Source organism: Dunckerocampus dactyliophorus, chromosome 3 (genome assembly GCF_027744805.1).
Source record: "Dunckerocampus dactyliophorus isolate RoL2022-P2 chromosome 3, RoL_Ddac_1.1, whole genome shotgun sequence".
Classification (NCBI taxonomy): Eukaryota; Metazoa; Chordata; class Actinopteri; order Syngnathiformes; family Syngnathidae; genus Dunckerocampus; species Dunckerocampus dactyliophorus.
In genome coordinates this window covers 25,492,137-25,518,699 of record NC_072821.1, presented here as the reverse complement: position 1 = coordinate 25,518,699, position 26,563 = coordinate 25,492,137, and the positions used below count along the sequence as shown (strand labels likewise).

At 40.5% G+C, this 26,563-nt stretch overlaps 1 protein-coding gene across 8 annotated transcripts in view; it reads left to right on the top strand.

Moving 5' to 3' along the window:
- Positions 1-26,563, top strand: part of neo1a (neogenin 1a) — a 195,855-nt gene that overhangs the window by 136,156 nt on the left and 33,136 nt on the right. For 7 of the 8 annotated variants that reach the window (XM_054772054.1, XM_054772048.1, XM_054772047.1 and 4 more), the window contains exons 7-12: positions 188-308; positions 18,361-18,595; positions 20,782-20,936; positions 22,239-22,387; positions 24,959-25,097; positions 25,840-25,889. In XM_054772054.1, the coding sequence (XP_054628029.1) occupies positions 188-308; positions 18,361-18,595; positions 20,782-20,936; positions 22,239-22,387; positions 24,959-25,097; positions 25,840-25,889 (849 nt within the window). The remainder of the gene's footprint in view (positions 1-187; positions 309-18,360; positions 18,596-20,781; positions 20,937-22,238; positions 22,388-24,958; positions 25,098-25,839; positions 25,890-26,563) is intronic. The other variant, XM_054772050.1, reaches the window with a different exon arrangement.

Sequence of the window (26,563 nt, the reverse complement as noted above, 5' to 3'; positions counted from 1 at the left end):
ATGGAGAAGTGCTCACTATCACAGATTTAGACAGATGTGTGAACAGTGTTTGAGAGAAATAGGGCTTTTGTGTACATAGAAGAAGTTTTAGCTCTTTGAGTTCAGTTTCTGCAAGATGGGAGCAAAAACAAACATGATGTTTTATTTCCAGCCTACTAACTTGCTTTCGTTTCTGTACATTGTATAGAAGGAGCACAACCTTCAGGTTCTGGGCCTGGTCAAGTCTGATGAGGGTTTCTACCAGTGCCTTGCAGAAAATGATGCAGGAAACATTCAATCCAGCGCACAACTCATCATCTTGGATCACGGTACGCAACACACAATAATTCATGCTCAATTTAATTAATTCCCATTTACGAAGATAAGAATCCAAAATTAATCCAGCACTTCAGTTAACGAAAGTATCGTGCCTGATAGGACTCAATTAACCACATCTGATCGGTTTTGCTCAGATAAGAAAGCAGCCTACAAAGGAATCAGTCTGATTGCCACAGCACAATCTTTCTTTATATGTCACTTGCACATCACGGCCACATTTTATAGAAAAGTTTTGAAGAGGACTGTGCAGACAAAGAAGTTTGAGGAAACAATACAGATAAGAATGCATACAGTATGTCACACATCACAATAGGGAGTAATGCCAATTCATTCAAAGAATCTCACCAAGAAATCTGGACAAAACACAATAAACCCAAGCTGTAATTTCATGGAACTATTTAAATACTGACAGTAACACCATAAAGATGTTGGGGGTCAACTTTTGCATTTGGACTCTTAGGACTTGATTACACATCGTGCAGCTGAGCATTTTACAGTCTGCGATCGTGCACATCTGTGAATGGATAAGTGAGGCTGTGTAGTGGCTAGGATATGATACCAGGGGGATTTTGTTTTACCAGATGTGACCAAGGACAAATGAACTGAATTAAAACTTGTGCAAAACTTTTATTTTTATCAAAAAACATCTTTAATTTGGGCATTTGCCTAAATATGGACTGGTAAGGTGATAGCATCTGAAGGGCCACATTCAGCGTAGTCTGAAAGTAGAAAGTAGGCTTTCCAAACTGAGTAACTACGAGCAGCGACTCAGAACATCCAGAACAACTCAGAACAAGTTCTGGGAAATAGACTTAATGGAAAATGCTTGTGTCATTACCTCTTAAAATTAGCAGAAATGCAATACAATATAAATGCAACCTCATTTGCGCCTTGATGACATGATATTCTAAGCCCGAGGACCAGATAAAATCTTGCCACAAGAATGAAGTTGTACCTAACAAAGCATCTTATCAGCGAGCGAACCCTTTAGGATGACCATAAGGCAACTGTGATAGTTTACAAGGAACGGCAATGGATCACAGTAATGAAATACATCCATTGTTTTGTGTAAATTGCTGTTTATTACAACACGACAAGATCAGTGTTTATATTGTTTTTTTTGTTACTGTCCAAACAGTACAGTATCACACTAAGCTAAACTTGACTGCTTGTTGGAAATGTGGTCTAAAGCGCTTCCCCCCCATATGCACCTCCACCTCGTCTCGGTGTGTTTATGTGCCTGTACGAGCATATTAGGAACCCACAGTAGACAATAGCCAGCTAAATATAGAGCCACAACAGTCCTTATTGGCTAAGGGAGAACCCACCCATTGTGTTCTGCATCCTGATTGGCTGTAGACTATTGTCAATCAATCTCTTTTGTGCTGTTGCTAGCAAACTAGCTAACCGCGTGAGCTGCTTTCTAACCACCAGTAAACAATAGAAGAAGATGAAGATCTCAAAGTTCTTGTACCCGAACATTCACGAGATTTAGAAGTGGCATAAAAATGAAGCCAGGGTTAACTTAAAAACACACCAACCTCATGATGTGGCACTTCCGCATCATGCAGAACAACAATATCCATAAGTCAAAATGTTGCAAATGTCGGGTCCCTTTTAAGATTAATTTGTCATCATCTAACGAGGAAAACAAGCGTGAAATGCAACTTAACACCCAAAGTGGACTAATATTTGTTCGTGGTCATTATGATGGCATGTTGATGCTGCCAGCTACAGTTAAAAGTATCTCAACTGACTACTCTTCCGAGTGGGTGTCCAGGATGGACAAAGGTCATTTGTCAGTTGTTAGCATTTGTTCAGTGTGTTTGTAGTCATTTATAGAAATGATGGACAATATTCTTGATTTTGAACTTGAGCGTACATTTCTGAATGAGAGACACATTCAATTTCTGAAATGACCTGAAATGAAAAGGTCCCCCCATTCACAAATATGCAGCCTTCAAAGGAGATCAAAGATAGAATTCATATGGGGGTCTAAATGGCCCTGGACATTCCCCATATGGAATATGAGTCAACTAGTTGTAAACAGATGTGAGTTAATTGACAACCAAATTCCAAAAGTGGACATTAAGGGACCTAATTATGTTTCACTGAGGCAGAGGAGGTGCTCTGTAATGTTCCTTGTAACGTTGCCATTTTCAGACCAGTTGTCTTCTGAATAGTGTTATTATCATAATCATCGTTAAGTGTCCGTGTTTGAGGTGGGATACAAAAGAAGTTGAAGACTCTCAGTGGCACAAATCATTAAATTATCCTAACATGCCATTAAATCCAGCCTTCATACAGAGAAGTTGTAGTTCATCCAAGATCAATTGTCTGCTGATTGACATGTCCTTTTCTCAATTAGTAAAAAGACTAATAGCCCTCATGATGGCACCCTGCTGGCAATCTTGGCTGTCCACCCTCGTTGCTGTCGTCAAAACGGGAGGGAAGTTTTGTCAGCTGCTGCTATTTAAAGGGTTCCTGTCACAGAGTGTGCTGCTGTAGTTTTCCAGCCACATAATTATGTGAAGTGTTGGAACATTATATCCTGGCAGTTGTCAGTTTCAGCTTGGCAAGGAAATGGGTCATGTTTTTTAACTTTGAGGTTAGACAAAGCACTCATTAACATGATTTCCATCGACAGTACAAAATCTAAATGTGATCAAATGGCACAGAAGTATACTGTATGTCCACGGTTTGCTATGGACTTCTTTTTTTGCTTTGTTTATGGAAATCCAAAGCAGAAATTGCTTATTCAGCATTCGGGCAGGCTAATGCGTTAATACAGCACTGGTGAGCCTTTTCTGATATTTTCAATACAGTGGAACCTTGGGTAGCATCATTAAGCCGTTCCATAAGGTCCGACTCCAACTGAAATGTACTCTACCCCACAAAAAATGTCCCCTAGGAAATAATGCAAATCCAATTAATCTGTTCCAGATACCCAAAGATGTTAACACGTAACACTTTTTTATAGTTTTATAGTTTTATATGCAGAAAACAATTCAAAATGCATATAAATATAAATAAATGAAAGAGATAAATTAACATTTAGTGTCAGTTTTTACCTTGATTGAAGACTTGATTGTTGACAAAGATGCCTATGAGGCAGTGAAATCCACATGGACAGGAAGTTATTTCTTAAATTCAGTAGTGTTTCTCATCTTCTTTATCAAAGTGCTGTCCCTTGCAACTTTCTTTGGCTGCATTGTCTGTTATTTTGTAGCCGTGATCAATAAGATAAGCAGAGACTTGTGTCGTATCTGTTAATGAGCAAAGAACTACATAGTCAACTGATAATGATGTCATTGACAGGCGACGGAGCTGGGGGACAATGACTGCTTCTGGTATCCATGCTAACAGCAACCAGATAAAAGGACGTTTTGTGATTAAAAATCCGTTACAAAAACAGCTGGACTCGCACAACGTATTGATAACACGACAAGGTGCACATCATATTGTCCGCTAACCAAAAACGTACGTGAAACGATGCAAAATTTTTGCAACATAAACCGAGGGGCGTACGCTAACCAAGGTTCCACTGTATAGTGTATGCATCAGGTAAAAAGCAGCACATTAAAAGCCTCAATAAATAATGTATTATATTATTAGAATGACACACACCAAAAGGTAAGGTTTAAGACCCAACACAAAAAATATAAACATTTGCGTTTAACATTGATAAACAAACGAGGAGTGGAGCCACTTAGGTTGTGCTTTTTATGTTTTGAGATGCACTTTCATTTATGGAAATATCCCTGTCTTAGCTGGTCTGTCCCCCCAATTTTTCTCTCTGAGCCTCTTCATTCCCACAGCTTCCATAAATTATGCTTTGACATTTTGCCTCCCTGTGATCAAGCCGCCTATGTCACTAGAGAGCAAAATAAGCTTGTTTGGATGTTTAAGCTCCAAGCTCTCAAGCTGCATCTGTGACAAGTATATTACATTCAGATGAATGAAATTTTTCAAAAATGATGTTTTCTGTGCCACAGCAGGTTAGATAGAAGATTCAGGTTGTTTTATAATGAAATGAAGATGGTCCACTATGTTAAATCCTCATTTACTGCATGCCTCCCTCCATCTATTACTTATGCCATGATGGGAGCATGAGTAAATCCTCCCCCAGTGTTGGACCTGGCAAGAAAAAGATCCCCCCCATCAGAAACAGCAGACTCCTACAAAGCAATGGAAATGCCCCATTACCGCCTGTGTTCTCTCTGTCACTCCCTCCATTATTTGTTATATAGTATAAAGTGACAGAGAAGTAATGGATCGATAACTAAATTACAAATGCAGTATCTCCTTTGGGGGTGATTCATCTGCACTGTTGTAAAAAATGAAATATTAAACCTGTTGCTTTACTGCAAACAGTAATGATTTCTGCATGGACCACTCCTGCTTTGAGAATAGAGCAGTTTATATTTGTTATTGTAGTTCCATATGATTGAATGTACAGCTACCTATTTTGGTGTCGTCCTCTGATGAAAAGGACTTTTCTTTGCCATTTTTGAAATATTCCAATCCCCCAGTTGTATGCAGGCAAAAAGAAGCCCCCAAAAAACACTACAATTATGCACCCCAACTACTTGTCCTAATGGGTTTTACACATATCCATCTTTTGAATACTGTTGGCATGCAGTAATCCCTCAGTAATCACGCTTCAAGTTTTCGGAGTATTATTTCTAGAGAGTTCTAATAATGTTAAAAAACGTATTTAGAAAGCCGTAAACAGGTTTTCTGTGCTCTAACTACAAAAATATTTGATTTATAAATAAGGAATTCTACTTTGTGGAAATTCAGTTATCACAGTCTGGCCTGGAACCAAATAGCTGTGATAAACGAGGGATTACTGTACAGTTGTCCCTTGTCAAATTTCACGGCTTCACTTTTGTCATGGTTTTTCAAACATTGTGATTAATATATTGTGCATTTTAGTGGTTGATACGGCCTATTAGTCAAAAGATATGCATATTGAAGCAAATGTTACAAATTAAGCATATTCAAGCGTATAAATGGATGTGTAAATGTGTCAAATTATTAAACTTGATTCAAGAAAATATTACTTTTTTTTATCTAATTTATAAATCTAAAAACTAGTAAATTTGGAGGCAGCAGTGGTGTTCAAGATCCCACTGTCGATGATGATGGCTGGGTTTGCTTGAGAGATGAGGAAGAGTATCACAAGTGGATCAGACATTTTGATGAGCGGGTATCATGAAGACAAGGATCTGACAAATTCTGAGCCTGGTGATGTCATAATATGCAAATTAGATGAGTACATTTACTCCCATCACAAACTTTGGGTCATACTGATGACAGTACGCCTTCATCTCTAACCATTTTCAAGCTACAACCTTTTAAAATAGTAATGTCAAAACGGGTTCATACTGAAAATGATGCTGAAATGAGTGTTAATGTGTGTTATGCCCGTATGTTACAACCAAATCAACAATGATGGAACACAGATCTGTAGTAGCATCTGTGAATACAGTATAATATTAAAAGGGTTAAAACCTGCAGTTTTTTTCAGATTCCTATTCAAACCTGTGCAGTGTAACCAGCCTCTTAAGATGAAAGATAATGTAATTGTTAGGAGTTCTGCACGATTGTGATGCTTTATGACATTCTGCAAAAGAGGCTAAAGAAGGACTCGGCTATGAACTCATGAAACATAAAATGTAATCAAACCATAGCTGATTAGCAAAACAATGCAGATTTTGTAAACAGCAAAAAAATGTGTTTTAAAAAGGCACTAACACATGAAGCAGATGGGAGAGTGCTCCCCTGCTTCTGCTCACCACTCTTATTCCCTCTTCAAATCAAGACATGATAATAGGCTGCCCAAAGACCCTTACCTCCAGCTAAACGAGCACTGGATAAAAGCTCAGTCCTCCTTCAGGAATACTGTGCACTCCATCATCTGCTAGCAGGGTCACTGCCGGGCCAACAGGAGCAAACGTGTATGTAGCACTGCTAGCACTATGTGTGAACACTGCACACACCATGAGATGCCATCAAAAATGTAACTTCAACACCAGACACCAGTGTGAGTATGTGACTGTTAAAAACATGTTATGCTCTACTGGGACACACAGCCTTGCTCACATACGGCTGCAGCTTTTACAGCTAGTCAGCACGCAGTGATGCCATGTCATGGCAGACTCTTGATACTGTCAGTATTGAGATTCTACCTTAACAATCATAATGATGCCCAGTTTTAATGACACTGTCAAAGAGGTATTGATTTAACAATATGTTTATTGTTGTGGTTGTGGTTTACAGTAGTATAGAACTGTTTTGCCGAGTGCATTATTTTGGTTACCTTATGTGGACACACCCATAAATAGCTCTAAAACTGCCTCATTTTGATACTCTAAACCAGGGATCTCAACCTCAACTCAACTGGGGGCCGCTGAAGGTGGAGTCTGGGCGATACTGGGCCGCATTAAGTGATCAGTTCGAAATCACATTTCCGGCAAATGACTAACTCATCAACAAACAGGAGGTCATTACTCAACACGCAACAGGTAGATAACACATACGCTGGGTAACTACCACTATTAGTGGGGGATCATAAATACCAACAAAACAAGTGTCGCCAAGCATGCTGGCGACTCTCAGTGACTGCTCTCAGCATGCTTTTGCGGCACTTGTTTTATAAAACGTTGAGTTAACATAGTTGTTTATTATTCCCCATCGTAGTAGTAGTTGCCGTATGTGTGTTTACTTACCTATTACATTAAATAGCCGCTTCAGCCAAAGTGCCTCTCACAATCTCCCCACGGTGCACGGGCCGCACTTCCTTTGATGCCAAGTAGGATGCCACGGCCCGCGAGCTTGAAACCCCTGCTCTAAACCCTGTAATATGGATCACATGTATTAAATGCATTTTACCAGAACATGCAGTTACACAACCTCACATCTTGTCAAAGCATCTCCTCCCAGAAAATGTTGATTGAAATGACTAATGAGACGGCACCCTCTGCTGGGTTCATAGCTGCAGCGCTCCTTTTCTCCCATAGCTAGCGCCATCACACCACTTTCAATCTAAGTTACCATTAAAAAAAACAAAAAGATTTACAATTTAAAGCAGAGAAAAGACATCCACAAACATGGGACAGTGAATGGCGGTTATGCAAATAGATGGGAATATTTTGTATAGCGATGTGAGAGGGGCCAAATATTAAAAAACAACTCTTAATATGAACTACAATATATTGAACTCCGGGAATGGATCCTGTTAGATTGTGCAAGTGCACATGCTTTGATCCTTGAGTATATCTTAATATGCCACATTTAATAACACATTAAACAGCAATGCATGTTGTCCTGTTTAGGCTCGGTCAGGAAGGTGTTAATCTCCAAAGGTCAATCAAACTACTGTAAGGAGCATTCTGTGTAGAAAAATTAAAGCAATAAGAAAGAGGAGGCCACTGTTAGCATTTTGCAGAGGCTAATAAGGTGCAACTGGCTTGTCCCGCTCACTCATTTCTAATCGCTGTAACACCACAAAATACTAAATATGTCATAGTACTATTAGTAATATTATATTTGGCTTCCTTTTTCAAAAGAGTAAATTAAAGACGGCATTCACATCAGCCATATAGTAAAGACTGTTATAATTACACATTATGTCTGTGATGAGCATGCGTGCGTGTTGCTCACCCGCTACTAAATTTTTGTTTGTGCCGATGCTGAAGACACATTGTGTTGTGTTTGTCTTTCAGAGATGCCGTTAAGTGTGAATTTGTGTATTTAAAGCGGCCGTTTTCGCAGGCAAACATTTCAATGTGTATTTATTCAAGCGTGGAGAAGAGCTTTGCTTCATTCGTAAACGGCCTGTCAGCTAAGTGCTAACTGTGAAATGCTATGGATGACAATTTTGCAGTTGTTGTGACCTGGAAGGAGAAAAAAACAGGACTCAAATAGCCTTGGGTATCTGCGTCAGTGCTGTTTTTTTGAAGGTCAGTCTTGTTATAAACACCAGTTTATGCTTGGGAGCACACGCCTGCATGCAACCTGTTTTTTTTTCTTTTCAACTGGAACACCTGCCCTTATTACCATACAACACTGTCCTCCAACATGCAGTCATTCAAGATGCCAAGCTGACATTTTTGGAAATGCTCAGCCCTCTCAGTGTGGTAATTAAAATTAGTTTTTGACATAAAAACACCTCTTTCCTTCACACCCTTCCCTTAGCTGTAGGCGCCTGACCCCTGCGAGCGGCTCCACTAAAGCCGGAGCTTTTATTTTTCCTGTTAGCACCCAGCCCCTCTCTCCACAGTACCTCCCAGTTTCCATAAGCTAAAAGTAGAATAGTGGGCTGAGACACCCCGCTGCTCTGCTGTGGTGGAGTGTGATTACCACTTCTCAGTAGATCTCACCGAGGGCGGCCACTTTATTGGTGCAAGTCAGATTAGATGGACTGCTTGTTAGCAGGTCTCCCATGGCTCCTGCAGCTGCCCACACTTCTGTAAACATTCAATTTGACCTTTTCGTGGTTGTTCAGGCACACTTACTTGATACATGAAATGTTCCAGGTTTATAAACACACACCAAAATAAAAATAACCATAGCTACCACCAAGGTTTCGACATTTGTCAACTGTAAAGCCAGTGTGATCTAGTGTGATCTAACATCTTTATCAACAAAATAGGGGCCAAGTTTAGCGTAGATCTAGAGTTCTTTTCTGGCCAAATAGGGAACAAGACTGAAAATAATCCTGAAGTATGTAATTCCATCCTTTACAAAAACCAAAGTTGGTCTGACAAAATTTGAATACATAAGAATCTGAGCATGTGATTTCATGTTGTGATTTTTGTCACACACACACACACACACAAACAAAAACCCATGTGAATCAGATCTGAATAAAACATCACATTAAACGGGCCCTATTCTGCTCATTTCAAGGGCTTTTAAACTAATACCAGTTTACTACTCCCATTGGGGCACTAATGTAAGCATCTTTGAAGAACATACTCCATAAATTTCAAGTTGTGTACAGGGTTAATCTGCATTCTTCTCCCCTTGGCCATCATGCTCGGATTCTGCAGTCTCCTCCCCAACCACGCCTACTCTGTTGAGATTGGTCAGGAGTTAAGCCCCCACCCTAGCTACCGCTCAGAGTTGTGTGGAGACACACCCCTCAACCGGTTTACGTGCTAAGCAAACAGTATAGAAAAATCGGATATAGTTGGATGAATATTGGCATATCCGGCATCAAACACAAAACAACTGGCCATGAAGTGGCGAGAGCATAGGTGCAGTGACTGTGATTTAGGTCTTCAGCTTCCCAGAAAAACAAAAACATCTTCCTATTCTCCCCTTAGTCCAGGTTTGATACACAGTTCTTATATCAGAAAAGCACTTTCTGGCTGCCATTTTCAAGAAAAAGTGACGAACGATACTGAGCAGTGGGCGCCGGTCACCCAGTAATTTGTCAGACATTGACTTCCTAAAGTTTTGACGTGAGAAATAATCCAAAAAAAAGATTTAGCAGGGTCATAAGAAACCAGGGATAACTTCAAACGCGTGCTATGGTACTTCCACATCATGCAGAACATGAGTACAACATTATAAACATATACATAAGTTGGAAAAGTTGCAAATGTAGGATAGGGCCCCATATATACATACCCAAGAATAACTACCGATCATACAATGTAGATACATAAACGACACAAATAAATATGTTACCTCCTTGGCAGTAATATGAAGAAATTGGTCGCATTATTGCGCTGCTTCCCTGGAAATGTCTGCTTGTATTTGTGTAGCTCCAAGGTACAAAACACCATTGAGAGCAGAGAAGAAGTGTGTTTCCAAGCATCTCTGGAGATGTACGGCATCAGTGGGTGTTTTGATGTGCTTGAAAGATGAGCCCAAGAGGCTTTGCTTTCCTCTCTCACATTGCCTGTGGTGTTTACATTGTTTACCATATCTGTACATCTTCATTTACATGCCCGGCGAGGGCCATCATGATACTGCATGTTTTTGGATGTGTGTGACGTGACAGCATTGTTGAAGCGAGGGGGCTATGCAGTAACACCCACACGGACTCATTGGGGGACCATGGACCATTGCTGCGCACATGTGGAGAGATGCTGTATGTATCCATGATTAATTATGAATGCACCATCTACTTTCACTTACAGTCATCACTTTCAAACCCAGCAACGTTTTTTCCTTCCCTTCGCTCCTCTTTGGTACCTCAAGGGTTTTTTTCAGTCTGTGTAGAAAGTTAATGGCACTCGACACGTCCCCCTTTGTTTAGCTTTGTTGGATATTGGTTGTCACTTTTTATGGAAACCATATTACCCTAGAGTAAATTCCTGGCAGTCTAATGTAAATAGACCGAACTTCCCTTGATTCCCTTGATTTATCGCTCTGTAGTTATGTTGAAAAACAGGCTCTAAATAACAGGACGTGGCTGAAGGATTTCAGAGAGACAGCTGTCCTAATTGCAGCTTGAAAAATAGACCTTCATGGAAACAAATACAGCCTCTTCCTGTATGTGTTGATTTATCAGCATGGTGTCTTTGTCTGTACCGCCATACGAGTCCTTCTTTTACTTCTGGACTATGTTGTTGCACCGCGTTACTGGGACTGCGGAACCCGCTTATTTGACATAGCCAAAATCTAAATCATTTACTTGTGACATAAAGAGGAAAGGACCCTAATAAAGGATTTTTTAACCTATGGCAGTTTGTTGACATACTTTTCCTCAATTTCTGCATATTTTTATGTACATTCTTTTTTCATATTGTCGCGGCGGATGTATTGTGTATGGGTCTGAGCTGTGATTCAGGGGTTGGTCTGTAGAGCGCAGTGGGGTTTGCCTGCTAGTTCGAGCCAGCTCCAGAGAGAAGAAGAGTTGCTGTTTTTAGAGACACCAATAAAAGGCTGATTTCTGTACACTCATCCAGCCTGGTCAACATTCCCCTGACATAACAATATTTCATACTCTTATCTAGGACTGCAACTAACGATTCTTTTCTTAGTTCATTAATCTGAAACTTGTTGTTTTGTAATTGGTTAGGCCTGAGACAGACCAAATCAATATGAACCAAATATAACATTATCAGCAAAAATGTCCATCACTGTTTTCCAAAGTCAAAGCTGATGTGTGTGAATATTTTGTTTTGCCTAAAACAGAGAGATAATACTGTGTAGGTCTGCTTTCATGAATGACTACGGAAATTAAAAAAACATTCACATCTGAGTGGCTGGAATCAAAGGATATTTGCATTTTTAAATTTACAAAAACAATTAATGGAATACCCAAATAGTTGTTAATTGTATAATCGATGAATCATCGATTCGTCAGTTCATTGTTGCAGCTCTACTCTGATCTAACAGACCTGCTGCCCTAATTTTGTTCAATGACATTAAAGCTTTTGTACATGTGCACATCTTTTTTCTGGTGGCTAACAATCTAAAAAAAATATGTACTGCATATATAAATGGATGTAAAATCCAGGTTAATTCTAACATGCTTTTATTTTGAAGCTTATTTTGCACTGAACAGGAAGTCACTATGCATGTTTAACTAGCGTAACTAGACAGTAGTTGCTGTTGTTTCACGCTGCTTAGCGATAATGAAGAATGTATTTAGACGAAATGCTGTCATCCCTCGCGACATCACCGTGTGGATATTGCTCCCTCACTCTATTGCGTTTTTTCCAAAATTTATTAATAAATGATTACTGTTTCTTGGTCGATTATGGCCCATTATTAGTAAAAAATATATATATATATATATATGTATTAAAATGCAAGTTATGTGTAGTATTCTGCCCGTCAGGCATTAGTAATGACACAAAACTTTGATGAGACATCACATTACCTTCACCCTGCATGTACTGTAGTCAGCCATGGCATGTCCGACATGATATGTTGATGATGAGTTCTCCTATTCTGTGTGGAAGGGATCCGTTTTTTTTCCCCAGTCTGTTTGAAACCTCAAGTTTAGAATAAATAAATTGGAGGCTAACTAGTTAGCTCTCTAGCATGCTATGCAGCTGTGGCTGTCTCTTGTGTCCCTGCACTGATCCCACAGGCTGTGCATTAGCAGTGTGGAGAGTAATAGGATTGCAAATGTGGCTATAGGGGTGTTATTTCATGTCTACAGGGCTCTAATAATGGTTAAAAAAAACATATTTAAAAGTGCTAAACATGTTTTCTATGCTCCAACTATGAAAATATTCCATTTATTAACAGTGAATTCACCAATTAACCAATTAGCAGCAATAAACGAGGGACACCTGTGAGGAAAAATGTTCATAGATGACTTCTTGGGACTCAAATTTCATGTCGACAAAAAACATTTTCCGTACAGCTTTATCAGATTTCAGAATTTATATTTCTTTGCGTGTTTCTTTCTTTTGAGATATTTTCCATTCTGTTAGGTCGTTGGCACACCTCATCAGTGAACATATTTGTTGTTTGTGCTGAGAATCAGTTTTTGCTCTTTTATGTCAATTTTTTATACCTCTGACAACATGAGGAGAGGTATAACTTTGGCCACTGTTTGGTGCTTGGTAAGTAGCCAATGTTTTTGTGGAATGATTGCAGGTACCAAGTAATTATTGTCATTTTTTGCTGTCATGAGTCACATTTTTTGCTTCTACCATCCAGCACACATTGAGTTGTCTGTAGCGCGGGTTTAGCGTTAGCTCCATGACTTCATGGAACTTTGTAGAGAGGTGGTGCATGGACCCAAGGAAGAAAACATTACATTTTGGTGAGGCTCATGGTAAAGGCGTGGAATTTTCCTTGAGAGGAACCACAAAGAACCAAAAAATGTGCTTTGTTAGCCATTTTTTCAATTTCACTTGAAACATTAGGTTGTTTTTTTTTTTTGTGGTTCTGTTTCCATTGCCAGCACTTTGCAGAGCAGCTCAGATATCATGACTCGTCATGCTCTCTCATCTTGACAGTTGTGAAAGTGAGCTGTGGGGAAAAAGAGCCATAGTCGTCAGAAGTTGCTCCCAGCTGCCAATAATTTTCCACAACATTTACCTCGGAACCATTAAAGCAATTACTGTTTCTTGTTGTACACTTATACTGAATTGAACCCTCATCTTTTTTTTATCGTTGCACAGAGGGAACTTTATTCTTCTACCTGATTAGTTTCTGGAAGCACAAGCATGCGACCATTTGCCATGACTCAAACAAAGAGGTCTGCCAGTGTGCTTGTTACTTCTCTAAAACCTGCAGACCATGCTTTTGACTACATTGTTCATTCTTTTTCTGTCAAATCAAAGTAAATGACTCTGTAATGGACCATTAGCATTGTGCTGGAGCTGTTTCCGTTGTAGTACCCATTACCAAAGACACTTACAAATGCCAGCTTAGCCTCGGAAATTCTTTTTTTTTTTTTTTTGGCAAGAACCTGGCATGGCCTGCTACATTTCATCAGTAGTCCCACTGCTGTTTGTGCTCCTGGCAGAAATGAATGCCTTCTTTTAGTGGAGAATTTTAGCCTGAGCCTGACTCTTATCTGTGCACTCAGACCATTTGATGAACTACTTAAAGTTAAGCGTCAGGAGTCACACCTCCTGGGAGAAACAGCCGAGTGCGCAGAGTTAGAAACACAATTTAAAAGTTGTGAAGAGCTTAATTGTGTGTGGATGCTATCTGAAGTTGTCTTTCTGTTTATTTTACGGCAGTATTTTTACTATCAGCTACAGACATGAGTCCCTTGCAGCTCCTACAAAGCTATTACAATATATCTAACAGAGTTTCGGCAGACAGGTCCCGTCCAAATTTAGGAGCGCTTCTTTCATCTTTCGGCAGCAGCTGTGGATGAGTGGTGAAGAATGCCACCTGTAGCCAAAAGGCTCCAGGTTCACCATAGGCAACCTCTGCTTCGAAACCTTTCAGCAAGGCATCTCACTCCCCCAGTTGCTCCTTGTCACTGCTTCACTAATTGGAATATAAAATAGGCACTTCTCGGCTAACACCGCTCTAGTTAATTCCACATACAGTACATTTCTCAGCTGAATATGAAGACAAATGCTTTACTATGCATGTCTTTGTCTCGACTGTATTATGTATTGGTGGCCCAGATATATTATGCAGATCTGAAGTAACCTTCCTCATTAAGCCTTAATACCGGCTATTCATTACCTCCGGCACAAAGACTAATGACACAATTAATCAGCTATGAATAGAGCTTGGTGATGGCGGTAGGAGGCTGACATCTCCTTACTGTAACAACCTCAGGCCTACATGTACAAGACAGATTGGACAGAGAAACACTGGCTACTCTGCTGCATGTCAATTACCTGCAGACGACGCGTGAGGATGGAAGCTTCATTAGCGTCTTAGTCTATCCCACAAGGCTCTGCTTTACCTCTTGGCTTATTTGTGTAAGAAAACATGTTGATGGTGGTGATACAGATGCTTTGGAAACATGAAAAAGTACCATGGCTTAATATTGTCCTAAGTTGCTGCTTCTGACAAAGAACTTTGCCGTCATAAAAAGGAGACTCCAAAGTTTTAATTTCATTTTTTTTAATGACATATGATGTAAAGTAAATTAATTCGTTCCAGGGTCAAAGCATCATCAAAACCTTTATTGTACCTGTATTTTGTGGTTTATGTCGAAAATGTTTGCAAAAATTGTGCCTCAGTTGGCATACATTTCCAGGTAAGCATACAATATGGCAGGGGTCTTGTTGTGTTGTTAGGTATGTGCACTGTGTTAGTGCAAATGTGTGAATTCAAGAAATAAGTCATAGCAAAGCACAAAGGTTGTGTACTTGTTGATCACTGCTGGCCGCTGCCTCACAGCCATCGTCCATCAAGGTAAAAGTCATATTAAATAACATTTTTGGGTGTCCAGAACAGATTAGTTGTATATACATTATTTCCTTCTGGAATGGATGAATTACACTAACTGAGGTTCCAGTGTGCCCAGTGTACTGTACATGATCGTGCGTGGTCTTGATGCAGCGGGGCCGCCTCTGCACCACCGAGACTGTTAATACCTGGGTGAGTTCCTCTCGCCCCTGACTTAGAGGTCTCCCTTCCCTCTACGGGAGAGACCGTAACCCTTTAAACCAGGGGTCTTAAACTCAATTTACCTGAGGGCCGCTGGAGATAGGGTCTGGTTGTGGCTGGGCCGCATGAAATATTGGGAATAAGGCTGGGAATCTCAGGGTACCCCACAATACGTTTCGATACACGATGCATGGCTCCCGATAATGATAATATCTCGATACAGTGATAGGGTGAAACAAAAAAATAAATACATTTCATAGTTTGTATTTTGCTGCATTTAGCTGGAATAGGCTCCAGCTTACTCGTGACCCTAATGAAGACAAGCGATACAAAAGTGGTGGAATTTTTGCAGCATATTTTAACCAGACTACAAGCAGCAATGGTACAAAAAGAATGAGGATGTTTAGCAACATAAGTGTAAACAGGATTTTAGTTTCGGTGTCTGAAAAACAGTAAAGCTATTTTAAACTCATTCAGAAAACACAACATCTCATGTCTCTCTAAAAGATCAATGCTATAAAGTAGAATCAAATCAAAAAGAAATATTTTTTATAGCATTTACACTACTCCTCCATGTCTAGTCGTGGGCAGCAAACTATGACCCGGCGGGCCACAAATGGCCCGTGGGCCGCAAATTTGAGACTCCTGCTTTAAACGGAGTAGTCAGGTAGGCAGGTGCGCCTGCTTCATACACAAGGGAGCAAGGGTCTTGCACCGCCTAGGTAACAAGGGATTAAACAATACATACTGAAGTGCGCAAATAACGTCATCATCTAACAGCAGAACCCACTGCGAGCTGAGAGGAGCGATACGTGCTTTCATTTTCCAGTCTCCAAAAGTGCCCAGAAAAGGTTGCTAGATTTGTCGCTAGTCACTTTTTTGAAAAAGAGAATCTACAGGGGTCTGAATACTCGCCAAATATGTGACACATTTGCTAAGTGGCAACACTGATTCCTCCTGCTGATTCCCTCTGTCTTCTTATTCTCTGGCAGACCTTGTGGGTATGAGTTGTATTAAGAAGCAGAGTTACGATGCCATCTACTGTATTGAGTTGGAACGACAGACCCATTCTAATGTGTTTATATGCGACAGTGAACACGTAGCGCCAAATCTATCTGTGGCGGTCCAGATTTGTTTGTGGCGGGCCATAATAATAAATGAATGTATGGGAAACACCAGCCTTTTAATGTCCACACAAACACACACACAAAGATCTCCACCCACTGACACCTCCTTAGAGTGACCTGCACAATCAATGTTTTTTACAATAATGATACGGATTTGAGTTGTTTGCCACTGTCTGAGATGACTGCAGTGTCATATTCACTATGTTCATGGTTGTGGTTATAGTTAGGCTACATTAGCGATCTTGTTAGTTTGTGTAGAGATATATCAGGCTGATCCAGTTAGAGTGTTGTTCACTTTGTGCATATGACTCATCGTGTGCAGGTTAGCATGTGTTCGAAAGAAAATAGCTGTCATCCTTCAAAAAGCTTGAAGTGGACATCTGAATTGATAACAAAACAGCAAAAGCCAAATTAGCGGTTTCATCCTAGTGGTGTGACAGATAAATACACCAGCAGCCGCTTGAATTTTGACGCATTCAGTCCAGTAATCACAGACGCTACACCTGACATGCGACTTTGCTGTATTTATGCTTTGCTCCCGTCACTTCCCTGGATCTGCACACAAATGGAAATGTCATACACATTGACATTCCTTTCCATATGGTTTTGTCTCGCCCACTTGCCAAGCAAATGGAAAGCAGAGCTTGCTGCGTCTTGCCACAGATTGTTCTCCCCACCTCCTCCTTTCCTCCAAAACCCCTTGTCAGTTTAAACCACTTTCTGCAGCCAGGCTGTGGAATGAGATGGATAAGTGTTTGAAAACATCATATGGTGTGCCTCGAGGGAGCACATAGCCTTCAGCATGAACTTTTGTCTGCTGTAAGTCACACAACATGCAGATGGAGTCTACAATACATTACCATTTAGTTACAGTAATCCCTCGTTTATCGCGGCTAATTGGTTCCAGACACGACTGAAATGAGTGAGTTTCCGCTAAGTAGGATTTCTTCTGTATAATTGGAATATTTTCATAGCTAGAGCAAAGAAAACCCATTGAGCACCTTCTAAATATGGGTTGTAACATTATTAGAGTCTTCTGAACATGAAATAACAGTCCTGTAGTCACCTTTACACTCATATTACCCAATATAGTAGCTACAATCAGAGAAAATTAGCAATGTAAGGGCATAAATAAAGTGTGTGTTGGAATAAATGTGTTTTAAATGCGTTGGACGTGTGGGCAGAAAGTGATGTTGAGTTGAGTTTTCGCTGAATTACGGCCTCAACAGTAGACCGGTTTTATATTCGGAGTATTATTATTATTAGGGTTATTATTCTATGATTATTGTGCCTGTTGTGACGTAATTCAAACCTGCAATAAAAAAAAGTTTTTCCCCTTTCCCCTACTGACACCTAGTCACCCGTGTAGAATACTATATATTGAATGTGTGTTCTTAATGCCCCAATGCATTGTATTTTACAACCATGAAACAGCCTGATTTATTAATTAATATATTTTTGAAAAAACGTGATGGACTGATGCCGCAAAGTTCGCATGGCAATGTGGCGAGGCACGACTGTACTGTATATATTAAAGTTATTTTCTTGGGAAAACAATAATTGACAGGAATTGTGTAAATGAAGTGTATAAATGTTATGTCATTAGAAAGCAGTGTGTACCGTAGATCTGCATGTGTAGTTTCCCCTTGTATTGTGTTTTTATTTGTCAGCTTTGTGAGTGTAGTAGAACTGTTTTATTTCTGTTTCCTTGTCACACCAAAAGTCTTTTTTGTTACGTTGTTGTTATTTTGTTTTTTCTTCTGTTTTTGTTTCCTTCCTTCCTTTCGTTTCACCGTCATTTCCATTTCACCCTCTTTCCCGCTGTCTTCAAAACTGTTCTCCTTTTCTGCGCACTATTTCTCCCATCTCCCTCAATCCTTCCCACCTCCTCTTCCCGAACCCCAAGACGAAGCCCTGCCCCCTCTTCCTCCCCCCTCACTGACTCCTAACACTACTGACCATGTAACGCCAGGCTCCGGAGGTACAGCAGGTCAAGCAGGGCCCACTCCCTCCGCCCCCCGTGATGTCGTGGCTTCGCTGGTTTCTACTCGCTTCATCAAGCTTACCTGGCGCCCGCCGGCTGAACCGCATGGAGACGAGCTAACCTACTCTGTTTTCTACAGCCAGGAAGGCACGAGCAGGTAATACACAGTCCACATTGTGATTGTGCCAGGAGGGCACCAATTTACCCACTCCCCTGTGAGGGACCTCGGCGAATGCATTCCTGAGTCTCAGGGCATCTTGAAAGTATCTCATTAAAACAGAGTTTATTAATTAACGCAAATTCATGCCTCCAAAGGGTTTTTATTGAAGTGGACAAACAATTTCACCTCAAACCATCTTTTATCCTTGAGCCTTGTGAGAATATGCTAACCTTCTGGATGTGTGAGTTACAGAAAATTAAAAAGAAATGTTTTACATTCCAATATGGACTTTGTCACACTCTAAAAGCAGTGGTACATGTACAAGTATACCATATCAAACCCTTGCTTTTTACGCTTATCAGCCATGATTGGTTTTGCCGACTTATTTACTCTTTTTTTTTTTTAAATATCCTGAGTGTTGTGCTTCAGAAAAACATTGGCTGGGTATGAAGATCTCTCTGACCTTTGGGGCGTTCTGGTATAAAATGGTAGCTGAAGTTCACCAGTTCAGAAGTGGGCTCCTGATCAAAATTTTAAGACGAGTTGAAAAATTGCAAGAATTTCGCACTGTTGGATCTGAAGGAGTTAAGAAGTAGAGCTTCAAAATGCGAAAAGAAGAAATGGGAGTGAGACAAAAACATTTTTGAGTAAGCAGATTATTGTTAACAACCATTAAAGTGAAATTGTCTGTTCGTCAGCTGATCAAACGTTTAAGACCACATCCTTAAAATGCCAAAATCTTGGCAAAAATGTGGATTGAATGTCATTTTCTGTCAGATATTCACAGTGCCATGATCTCTTGATGGTAAAGGCAAAAAAGCTTTCTCTCTTTGAATGCGGTCCGATTGTTGAGCTGCATTAAGCAAGGCCTCTCGCAGCGCGCCATTGCTGCCGAGGTTGGATGCAGTAAGACAGTCATTTTAAACTTCTTTAAAGATCCTAAGAGAACAAAAAGTCAAGTGGGAGAACCAAAAAAATGTCACCGGCCCTGAGCCGAAGGATCCGATTAGCTGTCCTGCCAATGCACGGGACGATGCTCGGCCCAAATGAAGGTTGTTACTGGTGCCGAGTGCAGTCCAATATCCATCCGACAGCATCTGCGGGAGAAGGGTTTTAAGAACACAAAACGTTTTCATAGGCCTCGTCTCCTTCAATGACACACAATTGCCCATTTGGAATTTGCACAAGAGCAGCAAACATGGCATATTGAAAAGTGGAAGAAAGTTTTATTCTCTCAGCATTCTCTTGACGGTCCTGATGGTTTCCAATGTTACTGGCATGACAAGGTGATCCCACCTGAGATGTTTCCACACGGCACAGTGGAGGGGGCGCCATCATGACATGGTGGGCTTTTCCTTCAATGGAACAATGAGCTTCATGTTGTACAGGGGAGTCACACGACAGATGGCTATGTGGAGATGTTGCAGGGGGTATCCCTCATGACTGAAGGCCCTCGTCCGTGTAGTAATGACTGGCTTTTTCAACAGAACAATGCTGCAGTTCACAATGACCGCCTGACATAGGACTTCTTCCTGAGAAATAACCTCTGGACCATCCTGCATGTTTCCCTGATCTAAATACAATTGAGAACATTTGAGGATGGATGGCAAGGGAAGTTTAGAAAAACTGACATCATTTCCAGACGGTGAATACCCTCTGGGAAACCATCTTCACCACGTGGAGCAACATTCCCATTAGCCTGATGGAAACACTGGCGTCAAGCATGCCCAAACCAATTTTAGGTCACATTTGGCGCCCATAGGGTTAAACATTATTTCAGTTTGTTTGCAATAAATGTACAAAAAAAAATGTCTCACTTCCATTTCTTCTTTTTGCATTTTGAAGCTCTACTTAGGACCTCCTTAAGATCCAATAGTGCAAAATGTAAATTATTGCAGTTTTTCGACTGGTCTCAAAATTTTGATCACGAGTGTTATGTCCAGATACTTCATAACTGATGAGGAAAAGTTTGCAGACTTGTCTTAACAGTTGCCAAACCCCCCAAAACAATGCCAATGACCATGCAGTTGGCTGCTGGCACAGAAAATGAATGACTTGTGGTGTGACTGTGAATGAATGGTTACTGTTAAATTGTGAGTGACAAAATATTTTTCATAAATGGAAGTCATTGCATGGAGAAATATAGTGTTATGCTCAGGTGTGTTTATTTGTGTTCTCATCAGGGAACGAGTTGTAAATACAAGCCGACCAGGGGAGTTGCAGGTCACCATCCAGAACCTAATGCCAGACACCAAATACCGCTTCAGGGTTGTGGCCCACAACGTTAATGGCCAGGGAGAAAGCTCTGCAGGGCTAAAGGTGGCCACCCAGGCTGAAGGTGAGAAAAACGCATACCGACACTGGCATGTGCACACACACACACACACACACACAGGCGCGCGGTTCATCTGTGTGTTCAGTAAACAGCAAGGTTTGGTGGAAACCTGCTCACGCTGGCTCACTGAGGAAAACAGGATACACTCAAAAGAAGCACACAAATGTGCAAATAAACCCTCACCCATACAAATATTCACTCCCATGCACAAACACTGGCTTCAAACAGGCTGCCACCACTAAACACACTTACACAGAGTCTTTTTAAGGTAGGCCACCCAACAGCACACCAGAGAATTGTAGAATTCTTTCCTCTTGAGCTGCCCCTTGTTTACATTCAAGCATTTCTGAAGTCTTCTTGTGAATGTGCTTTAACCCATGCTTACCGAAGTAAGTAAGATTTTGTGTTCACAAGTATGACCAAAAAAGAATTCCTCCACTCTGCAAAACGAGGCTTTCGAGGCCCTCATTAAAATGTTTCAACTGGAGCAGACTTATGAATCATAGAGGAACGATGGGACTTAGTGGTGCTTTTTTCTCTCATTGTGTTGGAGGGTGCGCCAACTCTTATCGTCGTTTAAAAAAAGAGCTGTGAATGGAATTTCCCTGCACACAGTCTTGTCTGATGTCCCTTAGCTCCTGGCAACATTTCATTCACTGTCACTTTCACATCCAGTCTCTCTACCTTTGTCCTTGTTTAGAGGGCAGACAGATGGATCAACACACTTTTAGTGCCAGCAGGAGCCTTTCCACCCAATGGGTGATAGCAAGCAGGGTTTACCTGGACACTGTATGTCTGTCTCATGTGGGCTCTTCTGTTCCAATTGGAGCTTAAACGTTTGACCTGGGTGCACACAACATAGCTCTTCTTCAGAGACTGGCTTAACATGACACATACGCTTTCAGCCTCCGTGCACACTGACAAATGGCAGCTTCTCTTTCCTGTCAGGAATAGGCTGTAGCAAATCTTACAATACGAAGTGTGGAGACGTGTGCAGGCACTTGAAACTAAACAGCAGCATTTTATTTCCCAACCAACAAAAATGACACCCACAGATAAGACAGCGATGTTATTTTCAGTGCTGCCTTTTCTTTCTCTGACACTGTCTCAATTGGAAATAACGTCAAAGCAAAGTGAATCTTACTTCAGACTACAAGTTTGCTCTGTATTTCATTGAGGACTCCTGCTAGATTGTTGAGGTGGAAGTCATGGGAATGTAAACATGGAGGGCATCCCGGTTGATACATTCTCATACAGAAGCTCAAGTGCTTAAAATCTTGTTCATTTTTATCATTTGTTTATCAGTCCAAGTGCCCGGCCCGGCCCCAAACCTGCTGGCGGCATCGAATACACCAACATCCGTCACTCTGAGTTGGGATAAACCCCTCACGGGAAATGGAGAGATCCTCACCTACAAGTTGTACTACACAGACAAAAGCATTGGCAATGAACAGGTGAGTTACACGTGTAGGCAGTCAACAATTGTTCTTTGAATTCATACAAAAAGTAAGCATTGGAATTTAGGTGTTTACCTTTTGAGGTTTTGATGGCTTGGGTAATTGGAAAATGCTCATATACAGTATGTAACAGCTCATATATGATATGACTGTACTGTTTACTAATTGAGTTGGTTGGATAAATTTAACTACTGTACATACAGTAGATCCCCGCTTTATTATTATTTTCACGAGGGCTACATTCCAAGCCTTCCCAAGAATGGCAAAAAAAATGCAAGTAATTGAGACGTCCAGACAAATGTCTATTTTTAATACTCAAGCCTGGGCTATGCTACTGTGTGCAGGCGCTATTGTATATGACACTGATTTGTTTAAGGAAGTTCTCTTTATATGAAATGAATTCCCTTACTTACTCACACAATCCCACAGGACTTAATCAAACCAAACGCCTCCCTTACTCATGGTGCAACCAAAAAATAACACAACATAACATACTGTACATAGCACATAAATAACACAAGTATCACATGTGGAACACACAATGTAAGTGTAACACTTTAAGACTTTCCGGATGCGGGTATCGAATTAAACACTTATACACTAATATACATGCAAAACAATGCGATCACTGTAGACCGACATTAATGGGCAGGACGGTGAAATAGTGGTTAGCACGTCTGCCTCAGCGATCCAGGGAAAAACCTCAGTGGAGTTTGCAGGTTCTCGCCATGCTTGCGTGGTTTATGTGGGGGTTTTTCTCCTCCCACACCCCAAAAACATAGGTTAACTGTAAACTCTAAATTGTCCGTAGGAATGGTTGTTTCCTGTGATTGACTGGTCACCAGTCCAGGGTGTACCCTGCTTCTCGCCCAAATTAAGCTGGGATAGGCTCCAGCTCACCCGTGCCCCTAATGAGGACAAGCAGTGAGCAGTGGTTCCCAAAGTTTTTACTGTGGTGTACCCCTTCAGACATCTGACCTGAAGCCATGTACCCCCTACTTCTGCACACATCTTTTGATATAAATTAACTTGAAACATTGAACACAATTAATTGGTGTTAATTTTATAGTAATTTTGGGTCAATATCACATGAGCACTAATAAATAGATAAGTAATCATCCAACATATCTTTTACAAGTATTGAATATATTTTATTGGTTAATTCATTTAAAAGTAAGTTTGGGTCAAAATGTGTATTTTGCATGGTTACATTGTGATAAAGTTTCACACGAGCACTGATAAATAGATAAGTAATCATCCCACATATCTTTTATTCCAGTCTGATGTTTGCATTCTTCCGTATGAATGGCTTGAATTTGAGCATCACTTTTTTTGTCCATTGACGATGGCTATGGTTTAAATCTGCAAAATAATTAAATACCAAATAGAAAGGAAAAGTATCTGAAGTACAAAAATACACAAAACCAATGATAAAGCCCCACTCACAATAACAGGTTGTCACCACTGCACCGTGTGGGGATTGGAACACCAATATAAATGAAATCTTTGAGATTAAACAATATTAATGCATCAAATAATCATAAAACTTGCTTATTTGTTCATATGATGCACACAGATCAATGAACAACATCGCGTCTCCTTCCTGCTTTCTGCTCCCTCTCCATTGTGCCATGAGGCTTTCAGGCGCACTCGTAATTGAGAGTGTTAGGCAGTGATTATTTTAAATTTTTATTCACGTACCCCCTATTACAATTCGTGTACCCCTGAGAGTACACGTACCCCACTGTGGGAACCTAGGCAGTATAGAATATAGATGGATTGCGTAGTGGGGGTGCTAAAAACCACTGATGCAGTGCATTTTACAGCACTCACTAAAACGTGGCTTCTTTTTCTGCAGGTAGCCTCTACAGTCACAGGAGTACAATTCAGCTGGTTAGGTACTGCATTTAGCAAGCCCCAGCAGTTGTGGCATGTGAACCAGTGAGGCATTAAAAGCCTTTAATATGATAATGTATGAAACGTCATCCAGTGCATTGAGTAATGATGCCTCAGCTCCCAAGAGCTGAGAGCTTGAGATGAGCCGGTAGAAACTACGAAGTGGAGAGGGTTGCAAAGGAGTGCAGTACTTAAGGGACATGGCCTATAGCACTAAATCTCAACTAGCACTAAATATTCAGTTTAATGTACAGTATATGCAAGTGTAACGTTGCTGTAGACAATTATGTGACCTAAATTAATAAATTATAATAAGATTGCTCTGGTTGCATGATTACATTTGACAACCTAAGCAGTGAATGCAGTAATTCAGGACAAGCTGATCGGCCGAGTTAGTAAACGTTCATGCTGCAGAGAAGATTACGGTATATTATCTTATTGTCTGGACATTTTAATGTAACAGCAGTGACATTATGATGATTAGAATGATAAGATCAGACAGTCTAAGTGAAAAGTAACATAGTGCAAACAAAAAGTGATTTACTTGTTGCAAATGGGACACTACTAAAGCTATTGTGGTTGTGGTTTCATTTATTTCAAACATGCATATAGTTTATATATTGTCCTATGTCTCTTTTTGTAACTTTTTGCATGCTTCTGTCTGTCTTCCAGGATGTTGATGTTGACGGTCAGTCATACACCATGACCGGGTTGAAAAAGAACACACAGTACAGTTTCCGTGTGGTGGCCAACAACAAGCACGGTCCAGGTGTTTCCACTGATGACATCACAGTCCGCACGCTGTCTGATGGTCAGTAGACAGTCTATTTGGTTTGATTACGTCATAGTCTAATTTGCATAATTTGTCATAACGCAAAACTCCGGTGAGAGTGGAGTGGAGAATGTTTGACATTTTATTATTTAACAACAAAAACATTTATGCTGTTTCCTGGGCTCCATGTAGGTGTGTGCTGGTGTGCTATGTCACTATATTGATGAACGCAGGTGTTACAACGTGCGCCCAAGTCAGTTGTTTTTTTGCCCATGACTGTATGGGATCAAAGTGTGGGGTTTAATACCAGCGCTACCCTGTGGCGTATTTGTCAGAGTACTGTTAGCACAGGCTACACAGTAGAGGTGCATGTTTTGACAAATTTTAACCCTTTAGGGTGCAGTGGATCAGGAGTAACAGTAAGTTAACACAAACAAATATACCAATGTTATACCAAGAGTTATGAGCCCATCTACTGTAAGGAGTTGTAGTGACAAGCTACGCAGACAGTCCCATTATTATCTGTTTGGGAGCGAGGGAAAACGGGTAGAGCCACATCTAAAAAATACATTTGGACCACCACTGATATATATTTGTGGCAGGCCGCCACAAATAAATTCTTGTAAAAGAAGCATTGTAATGAACATACTGGTACATGGATACCTACAGCCCATATGTATTCCATTTACCTAATAATGTGGTCAGTGACTTCTGTCATGTTAGAATAAATTTGCATTTTTTTGGACATATATATATCATATTGTTTTCTTCTGCATCACAGTGCCAAGTGCCCCTCCTCAAAATTTCACTCTGGAGGTTCAGAACTCAAAGGTAAGCCACAGTTTAAAAGGTTTATATCTGATTTCCCTGAGTGTAAGCTGCTCGTTTTGTGAAAAATAGATAGTTGATTCCCTGCCAACATTCAAAGAACACAACAGTGCTTTGTGTACGTGTGTGCGATTAGCCGCATGACAGTCCTGCAGCCCCAGCTGGTTAAGAGGGTGTGTGAACCTTCATTGATCGTCTCATCAGCAGAAGGGCCGCCTGTCAGAAGGTTTTATCCTCTGTATTACGCTCCATCAGTACAGTTTTAGCTGAAGACACGCTGCTAAATGGATATGCAAGCCTCAGAGGACTGCGGACAGGCAATAATAGAGCATTCAAAAGTCTCACAAACAAAGATGGTGTGATATTAATTTTAACAGAAATCTTTAACGGTCAAACATTTAATGGCCTCAGTGTTTAACCATCAAAATAAAAAGTGACATGGAATGTTTTTTTTTCTGTCTGTCTTATCTCAAATTGAATCTTCAGCTACATTTAGTTAAGCAGCTTCCTTATAGCAAGTTGTGTGTAAAAGTCTTTTCACAGTAAGGGAAATCAGATTTATTACCGTTAAATCCACTGTTGCTCTTGTGTTACACTGTCTGCAGAGGTGGCTGCAAGCTTCACAGCAGGCTCTTGATGAAAACAGGAAGCAGCCCTAGACTGCCTATTTTTTTTGC